The sequence below is a fragment of the Microcaecilia unicolor genome, chromosome 1 (assembly GCF_901765095.1).
Source record: "Microcaecilia unicolor chromosome 1, aMicUni1.1, whole genome shotgun sequence".
NCBI classification, from domain to species: domain Eukaryota; kingdom Metazoa; phylum Chordata; class Amphibia; order Gymnophiona; family Siphonopidae; genus Microcaecilia; species Microcaecilia unicolor.
In genome coordinates this window covers 518,611,722-518,633,184 of record NC_044031.1, presented here as the reverse complement: position 1 = coordinate 518,633,184, position 21,463 = coordinate 518,611,722, and the positions used below count along the sequence as shown (strand labels likewise).

Genomic DNA, 21,463 nt, shown 5'->3' with positions numbered 1-21,463 from the left:
GGGTTGGAGGGGTTTATTTTGTGACTGGGAGCCAGAGAAGAGAGAGATCACAGAATTGGGTTTTTCTTTCAAGAGGACAGCTGGTTAGTGCCTGTCAGGTTGCAAAAAATCCCTGTTGTAAAGTTTACCGGATAGTTTTACACTGTTAACTTTAACCAGATATATTCAGTGGCCTGACTTAACCATATAAATTCTCTGAAAATCCGGTTAAAGTGTACTGAACATGTGTTCTCTTACAGTGCAAAAATGGTTTCTATTATTCCTTTCCAACAAGTTTCTACATTAATTGTATAATATACTGCTCAGAAACACTGATTTTTAATCAGATTGTTATCTTGAAATGGTCCTATATCATCTATTGTCTTTCATCTTGCCTGTTGTATGAATTTATCCTCTCTTAGCAAATGTAAGCCACATAGTGCTGAATCATGAATTCAGATTATGTGAGATACATTCATTATTTATTTAGATTTTGCTCATGCCTTTTTCAGTAGTAGTTGAAGGTGAGTTACATTCAGGTATTCTGGATATTTCTCTGTCCTAGGAGGACTCACAATCTAAGTTTGTACCTGAGGCAATGGAGGGTTAAGTGACTTGTCCAAGATCACAAGAAGTAGCAGTGGGATTTGAACTCACCACCTCTGGATTACAAGACTGGTGCTGTAACCACTAGGCCACTCCTCCACTCCAGTTAATAAAAAAATAAATATTAATGAAAAGACACATCACTGTTAAGAGTCTCTGGAGTGGTTAATACTTCTGACCTTTTATTTTTAATCTTTTACAGATCCAGTCACTATGATAGTGCTGCATTTTCATGTTGCAACCAACAATCTTCCAACATTTCACATATATGTTGAAGTGTAATGAATAATGCAGAGTAAGACAGATACAACATATATGTTGTTTAACAACAGATAGTATGCAAATTTTACACATCACCTACAATTAAGACACTTGGTTACAAATGTTGTTGTCTTGCTCTTATTGATAACAATACATTGACAAGCCTCTTCCTAACACTCATGAACAGAAGATATCCCACTCCTGCAAGTAAACCAATCAGAAAGGTAGAACCAAGGACAGTAGGTGCCCTTTTCTTTGCCACTCGGAACGCAGTTGGTAGAACAGCTGAGATTAATATGTTATTGACGTTACCTAACACTTTCTTGAAAGCTTTCCTCTTCAAGATGCGCTCGTAATAGGCTTCTAGGTTGGGACGTTTGCCATTACCCCAATTTCTTCTTGCAAATCCAAGAAATTTCAGTCGATGTAAAGTGACAGAAAGTGATACATCTGCCAGGCTGAAGAACTGACCACAAAGCCAAGGCTCATTTCCTTCCTCTAATCAAATCAAGTGACACAAGAATTAGTAGTAGTTCATGATGGCCATCATATACAGTTCTAAAGTAATTTCATTTCTTTTAAAGACAAGTATACCATAGGGGCAGATTTTCAGGCTCAAATGATTCACAAATGATCTTATTCTTTCACTCCTGAGAAAGTCTCAGTGGAGAACATAGAGTACACTGTCTTTCAATACCCAGGGTCATTCTACCCACATAACTGAGAGAAGAAGGAAAAGATATCAGAGAAGAAAAACTGGGTGTAAGGTAAGAGTTCATCAAAATCTCAGACTTCCTATCAGAACAAATCAGCAACAACACACATGGTCTATGGAAGTAGCAGCAATGATCAGCTCTGAGACACTATTCAACCAGGCCTGGATGTAGGAATATGTAGCATAGGCAAGTGCCTAGGATGCCAAATTATGAAGGTATCAAATGCATGGGCTATACAGAAGCCTGATTCCACCAGCCTTAGGACCATGTTCTATTTTCTCTCCCTTCTCCATGGCTCTCTGACCCTCCTGCCTGAGGAAGCCAGCATCCTAAATCCAGCCCTTTATTTAACACTCCCTCTTCCATCTTCATCTGCAAGTGTCCCTACTAACCTAGAAGTGCACTCTATCAGCAGAAACTAAAGAAGGAAAATCAGAGGAATATTCAATATTTCTCTATATTATTGTAATTGTGATTCTGTCAATTTGATCTACATATTTTTTTATCAATGTGTCTTCCACTATTTGCTATACCATGGTCACTGATTCCTCATTTCAGTCAGGAAACATTGCAGGAAGGAAACTAGAATTATTCTCCTGTTTCACACTGGACTGACCCCTCAACCTCGCTCCTCACTTCCATTACCACTGCTACTACTACTTATCATTTCTATAACGCTATTAGCGCTGTACACAATATTTGACAGTAGGGTTCCCTCAGTTCAATATTATTCTCCACTCTGCTCAAATGGAAAATGGAAAAACCCTTAATCAGTCAATGAAAGACACAACAGAGCCATTTGGAAATTAACAAATCCAATTAATCAAAATTGTTATCCAGTCCAAATTTCTTAAATTTATTTTTAGATTCAAATGGGGTTTTTTCTTTAAACAATTTGTTCTGTTCAGTGATTATTTGTCAAACTGTTCTTCAAATTAATATTTACACTACAAAACACATAAGGATACTTTGTTATAAAATATCATTCTATATTTAGCAGTACAAACTAAAAGGATGAAACGAGAGAGCACTGCGTCAAGTGCAAACAACAGTTCAAAAGATCTCTCTCAAAAAAAAGAGTAAAAATTCAACACATTTATTGATTATAGTACAAAAATTCAAAATCTTTCAGTGCAATCAAACAGTCCAAAAAATGTTTAAAGAATCATTCTCTCACAATTTCATGAAACACATCTTCAGTCAAAAGCATATCCTAGGGAGCATGGCTTGAATAGCAATATGTTTTTGAATGAAGATGCTTTAAGGCTCAAAGCCATTAGAAGAGTTGGCTATGGAATTTCAAATTGTGAATACCTTTGAAGCACCATGTGAATATGATCATAGTTGTTTCTTCTATTTGAAAAGCTGGAAGTTTGGCGTTTTGTGAAATCGTTGGAGAATAGTTCTATATTTAGCAGCACAGCCATCAGTTAACCTTAAGGTAGTAATCGTATAAGGAGACAGCTAGTTTACAGAGAAACAAGATACTTAAATGGTGGTAATCTAGGGCCATGTTTACTAAGGTGCGCTAGCATTTTTAGTGCACACAAAATTAGTGTGCTAACACTAGAGACATCTATATATTCCTATGGGTATCTCTAATGTTAGCATGTGCTAAAAATGCTAGCGTGCCTATAGCATGGCTTAGTAAACAGAGCCCCTAGTTATTTACACATGTAAGTAAGTGGCCACTTATGGATGTAAATGACCTCTTGTAATTTATGATCATAATCCTTCCTTCCGTTCATTTTTTTCTCACATTTTTCTTACCATTTTTTCTTTATGTTTTTTTTTTAATATGCTCTTTGAGAAATATTTTGTATGGTGCAGCAGATGGAGCAGGAGTGGTGCAGTAATGTTCCTGCCTCTGAGGAGGTTAGTTTGCTCTGGGGCTGGGAGTGGGAAACAGCTGCATAAAGCCAAAGAACATGGAGGACCTAGAGTATTAAAAAGTCTAATTTGGAGCTGAGTTCATGATGCATTGTTTTCTTGATGTGGTTTCATCTACTGTGTGTGTCAATTTGCAGAGTTGGGGGGAGGCTTAGAAAATTAGAGGCCATTGTGATTTTCTAAACCATGGTGGGGGGGAGTCGACCCAACAGTTTCCTCCTGCTTTTGTGTACTACTGGCTCAGTCAAAACTAGGGCTGGGAACTGGTGCTATGAACTTTCATTGGCAATTCCCCATGGATTTTCCTCTATTTTATTTCTCCACAATAACATCAAGAAAACACTCTGCCCATTATTAAGCACTAAGTCCAGTATGGCCCCATCCCACATGGCTTCCATTACCAATTGCTAGAATAGTTTTCCCAGTAGAGAATCCAGGATCTCCCTGCTTCTAAAAGACCCTGCAATTGGGATACCCGAATCAACATATTGCATATTAAAATCACCTATTAGTAGTACTGTCATGGCTATGGCTATGCCCCTGCATCCAGACTCACCTTTTTTCCAGTCATCTGGCTCTGTGGCTTCTCCAGACTGCCTTGTCCCTGCATTGATGCACCTACTGTCTGGTGTTCCTGCTATCCAAGCCTCACTCTGGTGTTCTTGCTATCCAAGCCTCGTTATAGTCTATTCAAGCCTCATTCCAAGTTGTGACATCATCAGCAAAGTCCATTATAAAGCACCTTGGTTGGAACTCTCATGCTGTGCCTTTGCAACAAGTTTTTTAACCTTGTCTTTGTGTTCCCAGTTTGGATCCAAGTCCTGCTTGGCTTTATTCCTATGCCTAGTTTCCTGCCTGGCTTTGTTCCTGTGTTTCTGAGTTTTGTACTTGAAAGCCTTGTTTCTGAACCATGTTCCTGAAGAGCTTGCTTCTTTGTGTGGTTTCCCTTTACCTTTTGCTTGCTGTATCTGATGTTTGAATCTGAGTGGCAGTGTGGCACAGCCTTGCTTCTCTGTGTGGCTTCCCTTACCCTTTGAGTGGCCAGCTTTTCCTTGCTTTTTAGTGTGGTTCCCCTTTACCCTGTTCTTCCTTTCAAGGTCCATTCCTGATTCCTGTTCCTGCTAAGCCAAGTCTGTTCCTGATTCCTGTTCCTGCCAAGCTAAACCTATTCCTGCTAAGCCAGATCTCTTCCTGATTCCTGTTTCTGCCAAGCCAACTCTGTTCCTGATTCTGTGCCTGCCAAGCTAAACCTGTTCCTGATTCCTATTCCTGCCAAACCAAGTCTGTTCCTGATTCCTATTTCTACCAAGCCAAGTCTGTTCCTGATTCCTATTCCTGCCAAACCAAGTCTGTTCCTGATCCTACTAAGCCAAGCAGTGGCGTTCTGAGAGGTGCTGACACCCGGGGCGGATCGCCGATGTGCCCCCACCCCCGGTGCAGCGCCCCCCCCCCCCCCCCCCCCCCCCGCGTGCAGCACGACCCCCCCCCCCCCGGCGAAGGGACACCCCCCTGGCGAAGGAACCCCCCCTCGGGAGCACGCCGCTGGGGGGGGTGCCGTGCACTGGTCAGCGTCGTTCGTTTCCATGCTCCCTCTGCCCCGGAACAGGAAGTAACCTGTTCCGGGGCAGAGGGAGCATGGAAACGAACGAGCTGACCGGTGCGCAGCACCCCCCCCCCCCCCCCCCAGCAGCGTGCACCCGGGACAGACCACCCCCACTGCCCCCCCCCCTTGGTACGCCACTGAAGCCAAGTCTGCTCATGATTTCTGTTCCTGCCAAGCCAAGTCCTGTTCCTGCCTTGTGGTTAGTCTTGCTACGGTTTGTTCTTGATGCACTTCCAGCCTGCTCCTGCTTTGGTCTGTATCTTGCTTCTGTTCCTAACCTGTTTGTATTCTGTCTTGCCTAGTCCTGAGTTGTGCTGACCCTTGCCCTGTGCCAGCCTAGATGACTTGTCTGCCACAGCCTCAGCTGTGGTCCAGGGGCTCACTATCCCTGAATCCGTGACAAGTACTTCCCCTTTCACAGCTATATTTTGAATGTTTTCAATTAAATCTCTGTCCATTTCTTCTGTGAAGGAGGCCTGTATATCACACCAATGTAAATATATTTGCCACTCCCTTTTTCCAGATTAACCCACAGTGCCTCTTCCTTACCCTGTAGGTCCTGCAATTGTGTGGTTTTAATATTATTTTTAACACATAATGCCGTTTCCCCCTCCCTTTCTTCTTACCTTGTCTGTCCTGAACAGATTATTGCCTGGTATAACAATATCCCAAGAAAAAAGGAGAAAAAATAAACCTCACAAATGTGCAACAGCAAAGAAAGAAAGTGAGGCAACAAAAAAGACAAGGATTCCAAAAGGTGAAAATGTAACCTTTAATCTTGTAAGCAAGCCTGATTGTCTAACATATAACCAACTCGACACAGCCATGTTTCAGTGTGTGTGCCTGCGTCAGGAGTGAAAGTACATGTCACTATCGCTGGTGTGATATAATTCTGTGTATATGTAAGATATACTTTCAACAACCGGAGCTTGACAGCAAAAAAGTGAGACAGTAGGAATGTTGCTTACTGCCTCACTTTTTGCTGTCATGCGCCAGTTGTTGAAAGTATATCTTACATATACACAGAATTATATCACACCAGCGATAGTGACATGTACTTTCACTCCTGACGCAGGCACACATGCTAAAACACGGCTGTGTCGAGTTGGTTATATGTTAGACAATCGGCCTTCCTTGCAAGAGTAAAGGTTCCATTTTCACCTTTTGGAATCCTTGTCTTTTTTGTTGCCTCACTTTCTTTGATTGATAGCTATATCCCAATCATGGTTCTCTGTGAATGCCACTAAATCCAAATCAGCCTCTTCCATCACAGCATCAAGGTTTAAAACCTTATTTCCCATAATTTAGCCATTTCCAGATGTTGCCCTTTTTCCCATTTGTATAGAGGTATTTAATGCTTCATTTGAGGGCTTGTATTCTTTGATCACCCTCCCCTAATGATTCTAGTTTAAAGCCCTCTTCAGTAGGTTAGCCAGTCTGCTACTGAAAATACTTCCTCCCTTCTTTAGTAGATAGACACCATCTCTACTCAGCAGCTCTTGGAAAAGCATCCCGTGGTCCAGGAAGCCTAAATGCTTTTAATGACACCATCTGCGCAGCCACATATAAATCTCCAAGATGCAAGCTTCTCTGCCTTGGCCTTTACCCTCACCGATTAGGATCGACAAGAACACCACCTGTGCATCTGTGCAGAAAGTCACTTTTCATACATTTGGAAGGGTACCTACCGTGTATCCCCGAAAATAAGACACTGTCTTATATTAATTTTTGCTCCCGAAGACCCACTAGGTCTTATTTTCAGGGGAGGCCTTATTTTTCGGGGAAACATCGGGTCGCCCCCCCCCCCCCCCTCGATCACCGGCTCCCCCCCCCCCCTCGATTGCCGGCTCCCCCCACCCTCAGTCGCTCCCGGAACTAACCTCTTAAACGCTTCCTTTCACCATTCATCTTCGCACTTGCAGCAAGCAGCAGGACAGGCCACTCCTTCCTTCCGTGTCCCGCCCTCGCCTGACATAACGTAACGTCAGGCGAGGGCGGGACACAGAAGGAAGGAGTGGCCTGCCCTGCTGCTTGCGACAAGTGCGAAGGTGAAAGGAAGCGTTTAAGAGGTTAGTTCCGGGAGCGACTTCGGGCGGGGGGAGCCGCCAATTGAGGTGGGGAGCCGGCGATCTCAGGTGGGGGGGTGACCCCAATGTTTCCCCGAAAAATAAGGCCTCCCCTGCTAGGTCTTATTTTCGGGGGAGGCCTTATATTTCCATATTGCAGCAAGACCTCTACTAGGTCTTATTTTCGGAGGATGTCCTATTTTGGGGGAAACACTGTAGCAGTATTATTTGTGCAAGCATGGATGAGCAGCATTGGATAGTAGCCATTAGGCTTGATGAGTCTCGACAAACTCTCTGTAGCATCTTGAATTTTGGCACCTGACAGAAAACACAACTTCCAGGATATCACATCTGGTCTGCAGATGGACATCTCTGTACCCCTCAGAGAAGAATCACAAACCACCACTACCTTTTGCTTCTTAGTGGTCACTGATCCAGCAACTTTGGGGATTTTGAGCTTTGATTCCTCCTTTTTCTGGGATGCTCTCACCTTCTGCAGTTCCAGGGCTGCATATCAGTTCTTCAGTTTGAGGGCAGGTGGCGTTATGGTATCAATCCTGCAGGGTCTCATGATCTGAGTCCAGGTTTCCTCTTTCAGCACAGCTTCTTCTTCCCCACTACTGGAAATCTTTAATGCTTCATGAAGCATTTCAGTGATGTATTTCTTATCTTCACAGATGCTTCTATAAACCTTGTCACCTCCTTTCTCAGTTCTTTCACATCTTTCATGAGGGATTCAAGCTGAAGACATCTTGCACATGGAACCAGCCCCTCTCCTGGGTTAACATTTTCTTTCTGCATGGAGGCAGAAGCTGTAACTGGGGCAACAGCTTTGGTGACACAATGTTTCCCAGCCATACTGCAATTGCATAAGTATTTTATAATCTCTGCTTGTTTTAAACTTCTACCATGTTACTCAAAATCTCTATGTAACAATAAGTGATTATGTTCTAATCCATTACCACCAAATACGATACATTGTAAGCCACATTGAGCCTGCAAAAAGGTGGGATAATGTGGGATACAAATGCAATAAATAAATAAATAAATTTGCACCTGTAGGGAAAAAACAGAAAAAGCCCTACCTAAGTCCCTAACTTTTCCTCAGCTGTCCTGTAGGCTAAAAGTAGCAGATGTCTTCTTTTGTGTAATGTCTAACCTTCAGAAGTGCGGGGACTTCAAATGAGATTATTTAGGTCACCTCTCCTTTTGAAATAGAGGTAAAAAAAAGAAATTATGGAGCAAGCATGCACAGAAGCTCCTTAAAAAGAAAATTAAACGAAGTCCTTTCTGCTAAGATAAGAAAAAAATAAAGCAACAATTTTCCCAGCAATTTAAAAATTAGAATTTAAATAAACTCATTCCTAACTCAAATGATTCAGGCACAGTACTTGTTGCAAATAAATCAATCTACTTCAATCTACAATGTCTATCTACTAATTGGCTGAACAGCCTATAAATCAAAGAAAAACTTGGAGTGGTTGGATGGGGTGGGAGGGAGGGAACTGAAAACTAAACAGAGGCTTCCCTCAACTGGTATCTGTGCTCTAAACTGAAATTATGCCAAACTCTAAAATACAACCTAAAATGCTAAATTAGACTCTAAGGGCCCTGTTTACGAAGCCGCGCTGTAAGTGTGCTAATGTTTTTAGCACATGCTAAAAATTAGTGTGCGCTAATGCTAGAGACACCCATATATTCCTATGGGTATCTCTAGCATTAGCGCGTGCTAAAAATTGATGCGCACTAAAAACACTTGTGCACCTTAGTAAACAGGGCCCTAAAACACTATTTATATAAGACCCTAGCAGAGACTTAAAAGATTACACTATTATCTAAACTGACTTTGCTAAATAACCCCAAGTTTACCTTTTCCCAAATTTGAATGCAATTTCCAGCAGGTAAGATACACCAGTGAAGTTTTCCTCCCCTCAGCAGGTCCTCCCTTAGCACCTCTTCAGGACTCAGAGTCAGCACCTCCTCCCAAGTGAACATCAACTTGCAAACTACATGCCATCAAAGACCAGTGTGTACTTACAGAACAGTGTGTAGCCAGAATATGATCATTTACGTGTGTATGTGCTAACACACACACATACATGATGTGAATACTGGTATTTATGTACATTCCTGCTGCCTGGATCTAGGTGGTTTCTTAAAGAAATACCCTCTAACCCCCCCCCCCCCCAATTCTATATGCTCAAATTTGTGCGCACAGGGCAGATGCACATGCAAATTAAAAAGTTAATGAGGCATCAACAATCAATTATTGGTTTGCGCCCATCTGCCTGTGTGCTATTCTATAACACTGTGTGCCTAAATTGTCTCACACACAATCCAAAAGGGGACAAGGCCATGGGAGTGGCATGGGCGGGTCGGGGCATTCCCAGAATTACTAGGCGTAGTGTTATAGAATATGAGGGTTAGGCGCCCGACTTGTGCACCAGGATTTACACCAAGTGTCAGCAGGAGTAAATCCTTGTGCCCAAACTATGGCGCAGGCTGGAGAGTCTTTTATAGAATAGTGCTGAGCATGAATGTTTCCCAGCACCTAAATTTGAGCACCATTTACTGAATCTGGCCCTAAAGGCCCTGTTTACAAAGCAGTGCTAAGGGCATACTAGCCTTTTAGCGTGTGCTAATGATTAGCACACACTAAATGCTAAAGTCGCCCATGGAAACATATGGGTGACTCTAGCTTTTAGCATGCACTAATTTTAGCGTGCACTAAAATTGCTAGCGCACCTTAGTAAACAGGGCCCTAAGTGTCAAATCAGTATTAGCACAGCCATGCTGTAACAGTGCATGCTAATTCATGTGTTAAGTAATTAATGCACTTTGATAAAAGATCCTCCTAGTGCCAATGGACAAGTTTTGCATGCTATGCTCAGTAATGCTGCTCTGTATGAATTATGTTTGCTGTTTGACTAAAAACATAAAACATAACAGGTATAAATCTATAGAAAAAGGTTTAATGATAAAGAAACATATACCTGGTGTTTCCTCATTTCTTAACTGTAATTCGGTCTCGACCTGATCCAGAACCCTTTCCAATTCATCAAGTATCTTCTTCAAATATTTTATATTGTCATGATCCAACAGCTTAGACTAAAGAAATATGGGTTATGTACAACTTTCACATTACATTACAAAGCAAGAGAAGAGGCAAATTCATTTTGAGTAGCTTTTCAGTGACAGCAACTATGCTTATTGTGATCTTTGCATTTATTTTACTACAGAGCTGGTTATTTTCCCCAGATGGTCTAATTTTTTTTTTAATTCATTCATTCATTCAAGTATTTATATACTACTTAGATGTAAACAGTTTACTCTTTTATTTTACAGGTACTGGGACTATCCGTAGTGGGCTCACAATCTAAGTAGTACATTGTACTACCATTGTACTTGCGTTGTACCTGGAGCAATAGAGGGTTAAGTGACTAGCCCAGGGTCACACAGAGCTGCATTGGGAAATGAACCTGGTTCCCCAGGATCTCAACCCACTGCTGACCATCAGGCAGCAGCAGGACTCAAACCCAGTTCTCCAGGTCCAGAACCCGCTACACTAACCAATGAAAATATTTTAAAATGGTCTCATTCTTTAGACACTCTATTCAACAAGATCTCAGCTCACCCAAGTTCAGGATGTAGAACAATTTCTTATATAAATATAAAAAGAGGCCAAGGGACACAACAAACACAGAGACAAGAAAAGAGTAATACACACTATATATGTGTATATCTGAAGTTTATCAATCAACCTTCCAACTAGACAACGACGATGACCCTACATGGCCATGTTTTTGGCTTGTGCCTTAATCAGGGGTCACAATAGTCTATAACAGATAAAATGGAAAAAAAATAGAAATAGTATATAGAAATACAAATTTATCAAAATAAATAATCAATACAAGTATGTATATACAAAATTATAATCTTTTTAATCAAATACTTATACAGACATACATAGAAACCCAACATAAATAAACTCCTCTTGTATGAGGAAAGGATAAAGAGGTTAGGGCTATTCATCTTGGAAAAGAGACAGATAAGGGGAGATATGATTGAGGTCTACAAAATCCTAAGTGGTGTAGAACAAGTAGAAGTAAATCAATTTTTTATTTGTTCCACAAGTACAAAGACTAGGGGACACTCAAGGAAGTTACATGGAAATACTTTTAAAACAAATTGGAGGAAATATTTTTTCACTCAATGAAGAGTTAAGCTCTGGAGCTTTTTGCCGGAGGATGTGGTAACAGCAGTTAGCGTATCTGGGTTTAAAAAAAGGTTTGGACAAGTTCCTGGAGGAAAAGTCTGTAGTCTGCTATTGAGGTGGACATAGGGAAAGCCACTGCTTGCCCCGTGATTGGTAGCATGGAATGTTGCTACTAATTGGGTTTCTGACAGGTACTTCTGACCTGGCTTGGTCACTGTTTGGAACAAGATACTGAGCTAGATGGGCTACTCTTATGTTCTAAGGAGGTGTGTTCTGGGCAGTTCATTCAAGTACACATCTAGTGAATATTTCATAATGCAATACACCCATATCTTGGCAGGCATTTACATCTGCTCAAGATCACGCATAACACCCAAGTGGGAGAATGATGCTGCAGGTCATGATACCATGAGAGGGGGCTGTAATGCTGTAAGAGGGGGTGATGTTGTGCAGTGGTATGATGCCCTGAGGGAGGGGCGATGCTATGAGAGACAGTTTCCCAAGGGAGCAGCAATTTTATAAAGCTGCTCCTACATCTATTTGAGAGTAACATTGAGAGGGTTAGGGTAGTGGACTTTGGTCCTGGGGAACTGAGGAACTGAGTTTGATTCCCACTTCAGGCACAGGCAGCTCCTTGTGACTCTGGGCAAGTCACTTAACCCTCCATTGCCCCAGGTACAAATAAGTACCTGTATACAACATATAAGCCACATTGAGCCTGCCATGAGTGGGAAAGCACGAGGTACAAATGTAACAAAAATAAAAATAAATCACATCCAAGTCAGAACATGTGGCATTTTTTACAAGAGAGTCTACCATGCGGTACCTGCATCTATCCTACTTCAACCTAAGCACTGAATCACATTGACATCTTATATCTACTTCCCACAATCTACAAATAATGCAAATTCAAGCAAATGATAATCTGAGCAGAGATCTGGGTGCATCCCCAATTGTCCAGGCAAAAGAATACCAGAATCCCCAACAGAAGAGAGAACAAGACACTGTGATGGGTAAGAAGAGAAGACAATAAATACAAACTTAAGGAGTTAATCAAAGTCATAAAAGATACTGTTCTAGGATGCATAACAGCCTCAAAATAAGTATTTAAATCATCCTTTATCAAAATTAGATAAAAAGCTAAAAAGTGTTCAATAATAAAGGCAGAAAGTTTTATATATATTTATCCAATTCCTCAGTGGCCTATAAATCAAAAATACACCGATCAGATGGGTCCCAGGATCTAATAATAAACCTAGAGTCATAGCTTCCAACCCAGGCACATACAATGTATCCAAAATTTTAATACTTAAAACATTTTTATAAATAACAGTGAGGTCCCTCCTCCTATGTTGAATAGAGTAATCAGGAGAGGACCTTCATCAGTTGTAAATCATGTCTCTGTAATAAAAGCCAAACCCACTAGTGCATCCCCAATCAGATCATGAAGAATAGATTTATTGCACACAGATCTAGCACTGAAATAATAGCAAGAGATAAATTGCATATACTTTAACTTAACTTGTTGCTGCATTATGGGTACAGAAACCATACCAAACCTCCAATGGACCACTGACTATGGGGTCCTTTTACAAGCCTTGGTAAAAAGTGGCCCGCAGTAGTGTGGGTGCATCTTTTAGGCATGCTCTGGGCTACTTTATACCTCAGCTGGGAAAAAGGCCATTTTTTAATGGACCAGGAAATGGCCATGCACAAAAATTAAAACTAGCATGTGCCTGTTTACAGCCTGAGCCCTTACTGCCAGCTATTGACTTAGCAGTAAGGGCCCATGCACTACCCGTGCAATAACCATGCAGCGCGAACCAACGTGACTGCACTTCCAATTACCTCCTGGAATGCCCCCACGGTAGAAAATAGAAAAATATTTTCTACCTCAGGATTCGGCATGTGCCAAACTCAGAATTACCTCCGGGCATATGCACTACCCCGGATGTAGTGCCAATTTGGTATCCACTACCCATGTATTAGCCCTCCCACAGCTTTGTAAAAGGGCTCCTATAATCATTAAATTTGGACTCATGCCACCCATAACCTGTTGCCACTTGAATCACAGATGATTCACATTTTACCAAGCATCGTGTTCTTTCTCTGGCACAAGAACAGAGTCTAGTAAAATGAAAAACACTCATAATCCTGGGAATGCACACCACTGATGGCAGGTCAGAGAAATTACGGAAGGTTATCAATACCATAGGAGCCGACTCTGTGGGTGCTGTGGGTGTTTGAGCACCCCCAATATTGAGAAAATTCTTTGAGTGTGTCCAAGGAGGGGTTATTTCCATTGGGCTTTAGCACCCCCAATAATTCTGAAAAGTTGGCTCCTATGATCAATACAAACCACCACACAACCTCCATAATCACTCAGTATAAACAAACAGTACATTTCACATACTTAAGTTACTAAATTGTAAATTAACCTATACAAGAAAAAAATGGACCAAATCCTCTCCCCACTGTCCTCCAAGGACCCCACTAAGAGCCATACAAAAGGCTGTTTGGTGAGGGCCTGCTGGCAGGAAGGCCTGCATCAGTTCCTGCCCTTTTTCAGGGCTGATGCTGGGCTGATTGGGTGATGTTCCCTGGCAAATCGTACAAGGAGAGACTTGCCAACCTGAACATGTATACCTTGGAGAAAAGGAGAAACAGGGGTGACATAATACAGATGTTCAAATATTTGAAAGATATTAATCCATAAACAAACCTTTTACGGAGACGGAACAGTGGTAAAACTAGAGGACATGAATTGAGGTTGAAGGGGGGCAGACTCAGGAGTAATCTCAGGAAGTATTTTTTCATGAACAGGGGGGTGGATACATGGAATGCCCTCCCGCGGGAGGTGGTGGAGATGAAAACGGTAATGGAACGGTAATGAAAACGGTAATGGAATTCAAACATGCGTGGGATAAACACAAAGGAATCCTGTTTAGAAGGAATGGATCCATGGAATCTTAGCGGAGATTGAGTGGTAACACTGGTAATTGGAAAGCAGAACCAGTACTGGGCAGACTTCTACGGTCTATGCCCTGATTGTGATAGATATGGATGGGCTAGAGTGTAAATTTTAAGGGGCTTCAACGTTAGCTTCAGAACTCTTAGTACAAGAACAGTGCTGGGCAGACTTCTACGGTCTGTGCCTTGAGAATGTATCGCATACCATGTAAAATGAGTTTATCTTGTTGGGCAAACTGGATGGAACGTACAGGTCTTTATCTGCCATCATTTACTATGTTACTATGAATCATAGTTACCTGTTGCTAGGGTCAGCCTTGGGGGTCAACACTGAAGAAAAAGATCTAGGTGTTGTTGTAGATAATACGCTGAAATCTTCTGCTCAGTGTGTGGCGGCGGTCAAAAAAGCAAGTAGGATGCTAGGAATTTTTAGGAAAGGGATGGTGAATAAGACCGAACATACTATCATGCCTCTGTATTGCTCCATGGTGCGACCGCACCTTGAGTATTGCATTCAGTTCTGGTCGCCGTATCTCAAAAAAAGATACAGTGGAATTAGAAAAGGTTCAAAGAAGAGCAACCAAAATATAGGGGATGGAACTCCTCTCATATGAGGAAAGGCTAAAGAGATTAGGGTTTTTCAGCTAGGAAAAGATGATGAGGGGAGATATGAGTGAGGTCTACAAAATCCTCAGTGGTGTAGAATGAGTAGATGTAAATTGATTTTTTACTCTTTCCAAAAGTACAAAGACTAGGGGACACTCAAGGAAGTTATATGGAAATACTTTTAAAACAAATAGGAGGAAATATTTTTTTATTCAATGAATAGTTAAGCTCTGGAGCTCTTTGTTGGAGGATGTGGTAACAGCAGTTAGCATATCTGGGTTTAAAAAAGGTTTGGACAATTTCCTGCAGGAAAAGTCCATAGTCTGCTATCGAGACAGACATGGGAAGCAACTGCTTGCCCTAAGATTTGTAATATGGAGTGTTGCCACAATTTGGGTTTCTGCCAGGTACTTGTGATCTGGCTTGGCCACTGTTTGGAAACAGGACACTGAGCTAGATGGACCATTGGTCTGATCCAGTATGGCTACTCTTATGTTCTTAAACTATAACCAAGGAATCCCTTAGAGACTTCATGCTTGGCCAAATGTGGCTTAACTGCTGCTGCTGTGTCAAAAAAGTATTCCTATTCTGATGAACTTCTGTTCTGCAAGAAAAGCTGAAATGTATATGTCAGTAGTGAATGAATAAATGGAGCAAGCTGAAACTCAAAGATATTGAAAGCAAAAGCTTACAAAAAAATACAAAGAGCAAGAAACTATATAAAGAATGCAAAGAATAAGTAAAACTATCATGGGATGTTGAAAACAGAAAGGCAAACTAATGGCACAGACCTATGGGTCAATTTGAAGTGATTGCTTTGCCTTGTCCACTTACTTTAAGGCGTTTTTGTTTGGCTATGTAAGCATCCTGCAGATCTGGGTTCTCCTGAGCAAGTTTCTTAAGTTCAGATTCGGTGTTGCCAATTTGACCTAATAATGAGAAGCAGACAGACAGCAGTAAGCATTGCTTCTAAGTTATTCAACTATTAGCTATTGAGAAGCAGGCTTACAATCATGACAAGAATATAGTTTAAGATCTGTACTTTGGCTTATAGAATACTATTTTGCTTAGCTCCATCATACTTAAGCTGTATCATATGTTCAGGGCCGTGCCTAGGGTCTCTGGCGCCCCCCTGCAGACTATCAGTTGGCGGCGGCGGCGGCGCCCCCCCCCCCCCCCCCCCCCCCTGTGAATATGATCGCTCACCACTTGCCACACTGACAGGAATTGTCAGCAATATTCTTAGAAACAAACTGCTATACATTGCAAAATAAGATAGCAGATGTAAATTCTCAAAGTGGACATATTCCAAACACTAAAATGAAAATAAAATGATTTTTTTCTACCTTTGTTGTCTGGTGACTTTCTTTTTCTGATCATGCTGGCCCAGTATCTGATTCTGCTGATATCTGTCCTCTTAACTCTGTTTCCAGGGCTTCCTTTCCATTTATTTCTTTCCTTTCCTCCTTTCTTCTTCATTTCTGGTCCTCAGCTTCTGCCTATTTTCTTCATCCATGTGCAGTTTATCTCCTCTCTTCCTTTTCCCTCATTTCATCTCCTTCATCTCTCTTCCCTCCCCTCTATGTCCAGCAATTTCTCCTCTCTCCCTGAGCCCTGCCTTCCCATCCATGCTCCTCTGTTCCCTGCCCCCTCCATTCATCCCTATCCAGCAATTCCCCTCTCTCCCTGAGCCCTGCCCTCCCAATCCATGCCCATCCATGCTCCTCTGTCCCCTGCCCCCTCCATTCATCCCTATCCAGCAATTCCCCTCTCTCCATGAGCCCTGCCCTCCCAATCCATGCCCATCCATGCTCCTCTGTCCCCTGCCCCCTCCATTCATCCTTTTCCAGCAATTCCCCTCTCTCCCTTCCATGACCCCCCTCGCATCCATGCTCCTCTTGCTCCCATGTCCCAGTTGGCCTGGCCTGGCCTGCCCTCTTCTCCCCTCCCCCTTCGCATCCATGCTCTCGTCTCTCCCCTGCCCTCCCGCTCCCATTGTTCGACTGCCCGCCCTCTTCTCTCCCCCCAACATCCCTTTTCTTTTTTTTTCTTTTTAAATTTACCTCCGTGGCGGTTCCGGCAGCGCAGTGTCAGTGAAGGAGGCGGCGCTGCGCTCCCGACGTCTCTAGCCTTCCCTTCGCTGTGTTCCGCCTTCTTCTGACGTCAAGGATGACGTCAGAAGAAGGCGGAACACAGCGAAGGGAAGGCTAGAGACGTCGGGAGCGCAGCGCCGCCTCCTTCACTGACGCTGCGCTGCCGGAACCGCCACAGAGGTAAATTTAAAAACAAAAGAAAAGTGATGTTGGGGGGGAGAAGAGGGCGGGCAGTCGAACAATGGGAGCGGGAGGGCGAGCGAGGTGAGCATGGTGCGGCGGCGCCCCCCAGAGGGGAGCGCCCCCCTGCCATGCTTACCTCGCTTACCGTGTTGGCACGGCCCTGCATATGTTCTTTGGAGAAGGAAATCTATAGATCTGCTTGAAACTCTTTAATTTGCTTTTATCATAATCCGAAACCCTACTGTTCACAGAGCTTTTTATTCTACTCTCCATAATCAAGTTGTACATATCTGGAATTCTGTACTGATTACTATAAGGAAAATAGGTTCTTATTCTGTGTTTAGGAGATCTTTTTAGTAAATACTTAAGACATTTAAATTTTGTACAATTATGGTTTGTTACAAGCATGTATTGTAATTCCTAATGATTGTTTGGCTTCTTCTATATTGTTATCCACATTGAGCCTTGCAGTATATCCAGACTACAAGACTATTTTGCATTGTATTAAGTATGAGCAAGAACTTGCTTCTTATTAAAATTTGACATTAAGCTGCCTATTTAAATGTTAATAACCAAAATTAAAGCATGATAAGTGCAAATCCTCTAACTTAATGTTCTCAGCATTTTTCCATTCAGTTAACACAAAGACAATACTCTTAACCCAACTATTCCTACTGCTACTACTACTACTTATCATTTCTATAGCACTACTAGGCTTAAGCAGCGTTGTACATTTGAACATGAAGAGACAGTCCCTGCTCGAAAGAGCTTACAATCTAATCAGGACAAATAAGAGATAAGGGAATTAATAAGGTGGGGAAAATAAAACATAAAAGGGTACTGTGCAAGTGAAAAGGGATTAGGAGTTAGAAGTTGCATCAAAAAGGTGGGCTTTTAGCCTAAATTTGAAGATGGCCATAAATGGAGCTTGATGTACTGGCTCAGGAAGTCTATTCCAGGAATATGGTGCAGCAAGATAAAAGAATTTCAAAAGCATGCTTCTTTTCAATGCAGTGAAGTACCACTGGGGCTTCCTCTCTCTTCTCTTAAGGCAGCTTTTGTGTTCTGTCAAACATATTCTTAAGGGTTGGGTAGTCTGCCATTCACTATATGGCGCCTTTCGTTATGTGTACTAATTTGGCAGCATGGCCAAATAGTGCGCACAACTTAATTAATTAACAAGCCAAACAGTGTCAATAATTGGTACTTAACAACCAATTAGTGGCACTAATTGGCTTTAATTAGAATGTACATGAACAACTTTCTAGGCATATTCTACAATTCTAATGCATGCAGTCAAAAAGGGGGCATGGAATGGGCAGGTTGTGGGCATTTAAACAAACTCTACGTACTATCATAGAAACACCTGATATGCGCCTAACTTAGGCTCAGGTAATTTAGGCCTGGTTTTAGGTGGCCTAAATGAGTGCGTCTAAATTTTAGTCACAAGAATGGCATGTAGATGTATTCTATAAACTATACCTAACTTTACGAGTAGTTTATAGAATCACACTAACAGCATAATTTTTTGGTGCTGATTTTTAAGGCACCATTTATAAAATTTGGCCCTTACCATACAGTAACTGTGTTGCAGATAATGCGGTGAAGAGTCACCTGTTGAGGTGGTGTTAACTGCAGCATTGTGTTCCACATTAAGAGTTGGAAGACAATTCTATAAAGAGGTGCCTATATTTAGATACTTAGAGTGCAGATATTTGAAGCCTATTCTACAAAGAAAAGTAGGAGCTTAATTTATAGAATACTAGTGTAATTGGATGTATACATAATTAAATTTAGGGTGGAGAAATACACAATCGCCAGATATAATATATCAATTACTTCCCACGTGGTGAAAATGTACCTGAATAATCTATTTGTGTACTACTATATTTGTATATCGAAGGAAAAAAGGCCTCACAGAGCTCCTAGATTATCACAATCTACTAGAGCTTAAACGGATCCTCTGTTCATCATTGGCCAAAAAAACCTTCAATATTGATATTGTATCACTAATTGCTGCAATATCTTTAATTGCTACGCACATATAAATGTAAGCATGAGCACTTATATCAGCCATAGGACAGGCACAATTGCTTGGGCCTAGATTGTGGAGATAAACAGGTAAGATGTAGTATTCTATAAGTTATCTGCATAATTGTATGCCCTGCCTATGCTCTTTCCAGACTCTACCCATGTGAATGCCCAACTGCAAAGTATGCACTATGGAAGATATGCATGTACAATCAAATAGTGCATAACTGAATTATTTACTATGGGGAAAATTCTATATACAGCACCGAACGTTAGGCAGTGTTTCCACACTAAATTTCCGGTGATTACTTTTCTTTGTTTAAATTCTCAGTGTCTCTGGTACTTTTTATTCTTATTTTTGTAATGTATGTTTTCGTGGTTTTAGATTACCCCTAATGCAGGCATATGCTTATGCTGAAACAGCTGTGTCGGGTCATAGAATTGATGCTGGCAATAAAAAATTCTTGGTTCCTATTCTTTTTGTGGACTCCACTTCTTGTCTTTTTCCTAGTTATTGGCATGCTCAATAAAATTCCTTCCCATGAGTGCAGCTCATATGTGTTTGTTTAATTCTTTCAATGCTATTTCCATTTTAAACATTCAGTGAATGTTCTCACATGAATAAGATCCTATGCAATAAACAGTAAATCAAAATTACACTACAAGATAAATATGGAAAACTATATAAATTTCACAAATGCATATACGTACTGCGGATTCTAGTTGTGGCATAAGCCGGTATCAATGAATCTACTGTTAACTCTGGATGTAAAATGCAACCATGAGTGTATGCATCCATAGGTAAAGAGTCCAGGAGCTCTCTGTAGTGCTGTACTCTTGGATAATACATGCTTCCTTCTTCCGGCATTAGTCTTGGGGTATTTTCTGAAATACATGAACAAGGTATTGTGCTTGCCAGGTTAGTCCACTTGAATATGTAGAAAAGAGGGTCAATAAACAAGTTCTAAGTGATAGATCATGGCTTTCCTAATCTATCCTGGTCACCCCACAACCAGTCACGTTTTTAGGATACCTACAATGAATATACATGAGATAAATTTGCATACATTGATCTCTAGTCTATCCATATTTAACTCATGCATATATATTGTGGATATCCTTAAAAGCTGACTTGAGAAGCATGAGAAGCCCTGCGAGAGTCTAGCAGAAAGACGTTGTCTACAACTGGCTCACATAAATGAAGATTTTAAAAAGGTTACAAAAATAAAAAAAGAATTATAGATAGATAGATATAGATATACAGTATAGACTTACAAGAATTTGAGAATGTTAATAAGACAACATAATAAAGCACTGTATCTTAATTTATTATCAATAAAATTAGCAATTTTATAGTTAAAATGATATTTAAAATCTAAATAGTATTTTTTATTATTATTTCCTTGTTTAATTTTTCTTAATAACTTGGTGTTATTTCTTTCAAAGATATATTTTGTCTTTGAAAATTTAATTGACTAAATAAAATAATTTTAAAAGATCTAAATAGTATTTAACTACATCTCAAGTTCAAGGAAACAGAGCTTCAGTGTACTACTACTACTACTTCTACTTATCATTTCTATAGTGCTACTAGCCATATGCAGTGCTGTACACTGGACATAATAAGACAGTTCCTGCTTGACAGAGCTTACAATCTAATTAGAAAGACATACCTGGCCCCAGAGGAGCCCATTGAACCAGTCTTTTCCACTATAGCCTCTGCAACTAGAACCTTATTTCCCATACTATGGGCATTAGCATACACAGCTTTCTAGATGAACCTCTTTTCCCATTTTTAGGGCTCCTTTTACAAAGTGGCGCTACCGATTAAAGGCATGCTGAATGTGCAGAAGCCCATTCAATTTCCCATGGGCTTCTTTACATTCGGCACACGCTAATTGGTAGTGCCACTTTCTAAATGGAGCCCTTGTAGAGGTTTTACTTACCTGAGAGCTTTAAGCCTTAAAGTCAGTTTTGATACATTTGGATGGATGGATGCAGCATCAGTAGGCCTGATGAGTGTCAGCAAACTCTCCATAATATCTCAGATTTTTTTTACCTCTAACTAAATGCCTCCAGGTACATAAGCATTGCTTGTGTTGTTTTGTTTGCTGGACCAGACAAAGTGACATTTACCATTTCATATCAGCCAGGTGTTCTGCCCCTGAAACAGCCAATTTTGTTGGCGAAACATGACCATGTCAGGCACAGATGATTGAAAACCTGGGAGATTTTACTGAATA

The 21,463-nt window shown here is 41.2% G+C and overlaps 1 protein-coding gene across 1 annotated transcript in view; it reads right to left on the bottom strand.

The window, feature by feature from the left end:
* Positions 1-961: 961 nt before the first annotated feature.
* GDAP1 (ganglioside induced differentiation associated protein 1) overlaps positions 962-21,463 on the bottom strand; it is a 34,294-nt gene continuing 13,792 nt past the window's right edge. Inside the window, exons 3-6 of the mRNA XM_030190174.1 lie at positions 19,932-20,105; positions 15,748-15,842; positions 10,115-10,229; positions 962-1,344 (exon numbers count right to left, since the gene is read on the bottom strand). Coding sequence (XP_030046034.1) covers positions 962-1,344; positions 10,115-10,229; positions 15,748-15,842; positions 19,932-20,105 — 767 coding nt within the window. The remainder of the gene's footprint in view (positions 1,345-10,114; positions 10,230-15,747; positions 15,843-19,931; positions 20,106-21,463) is intronic.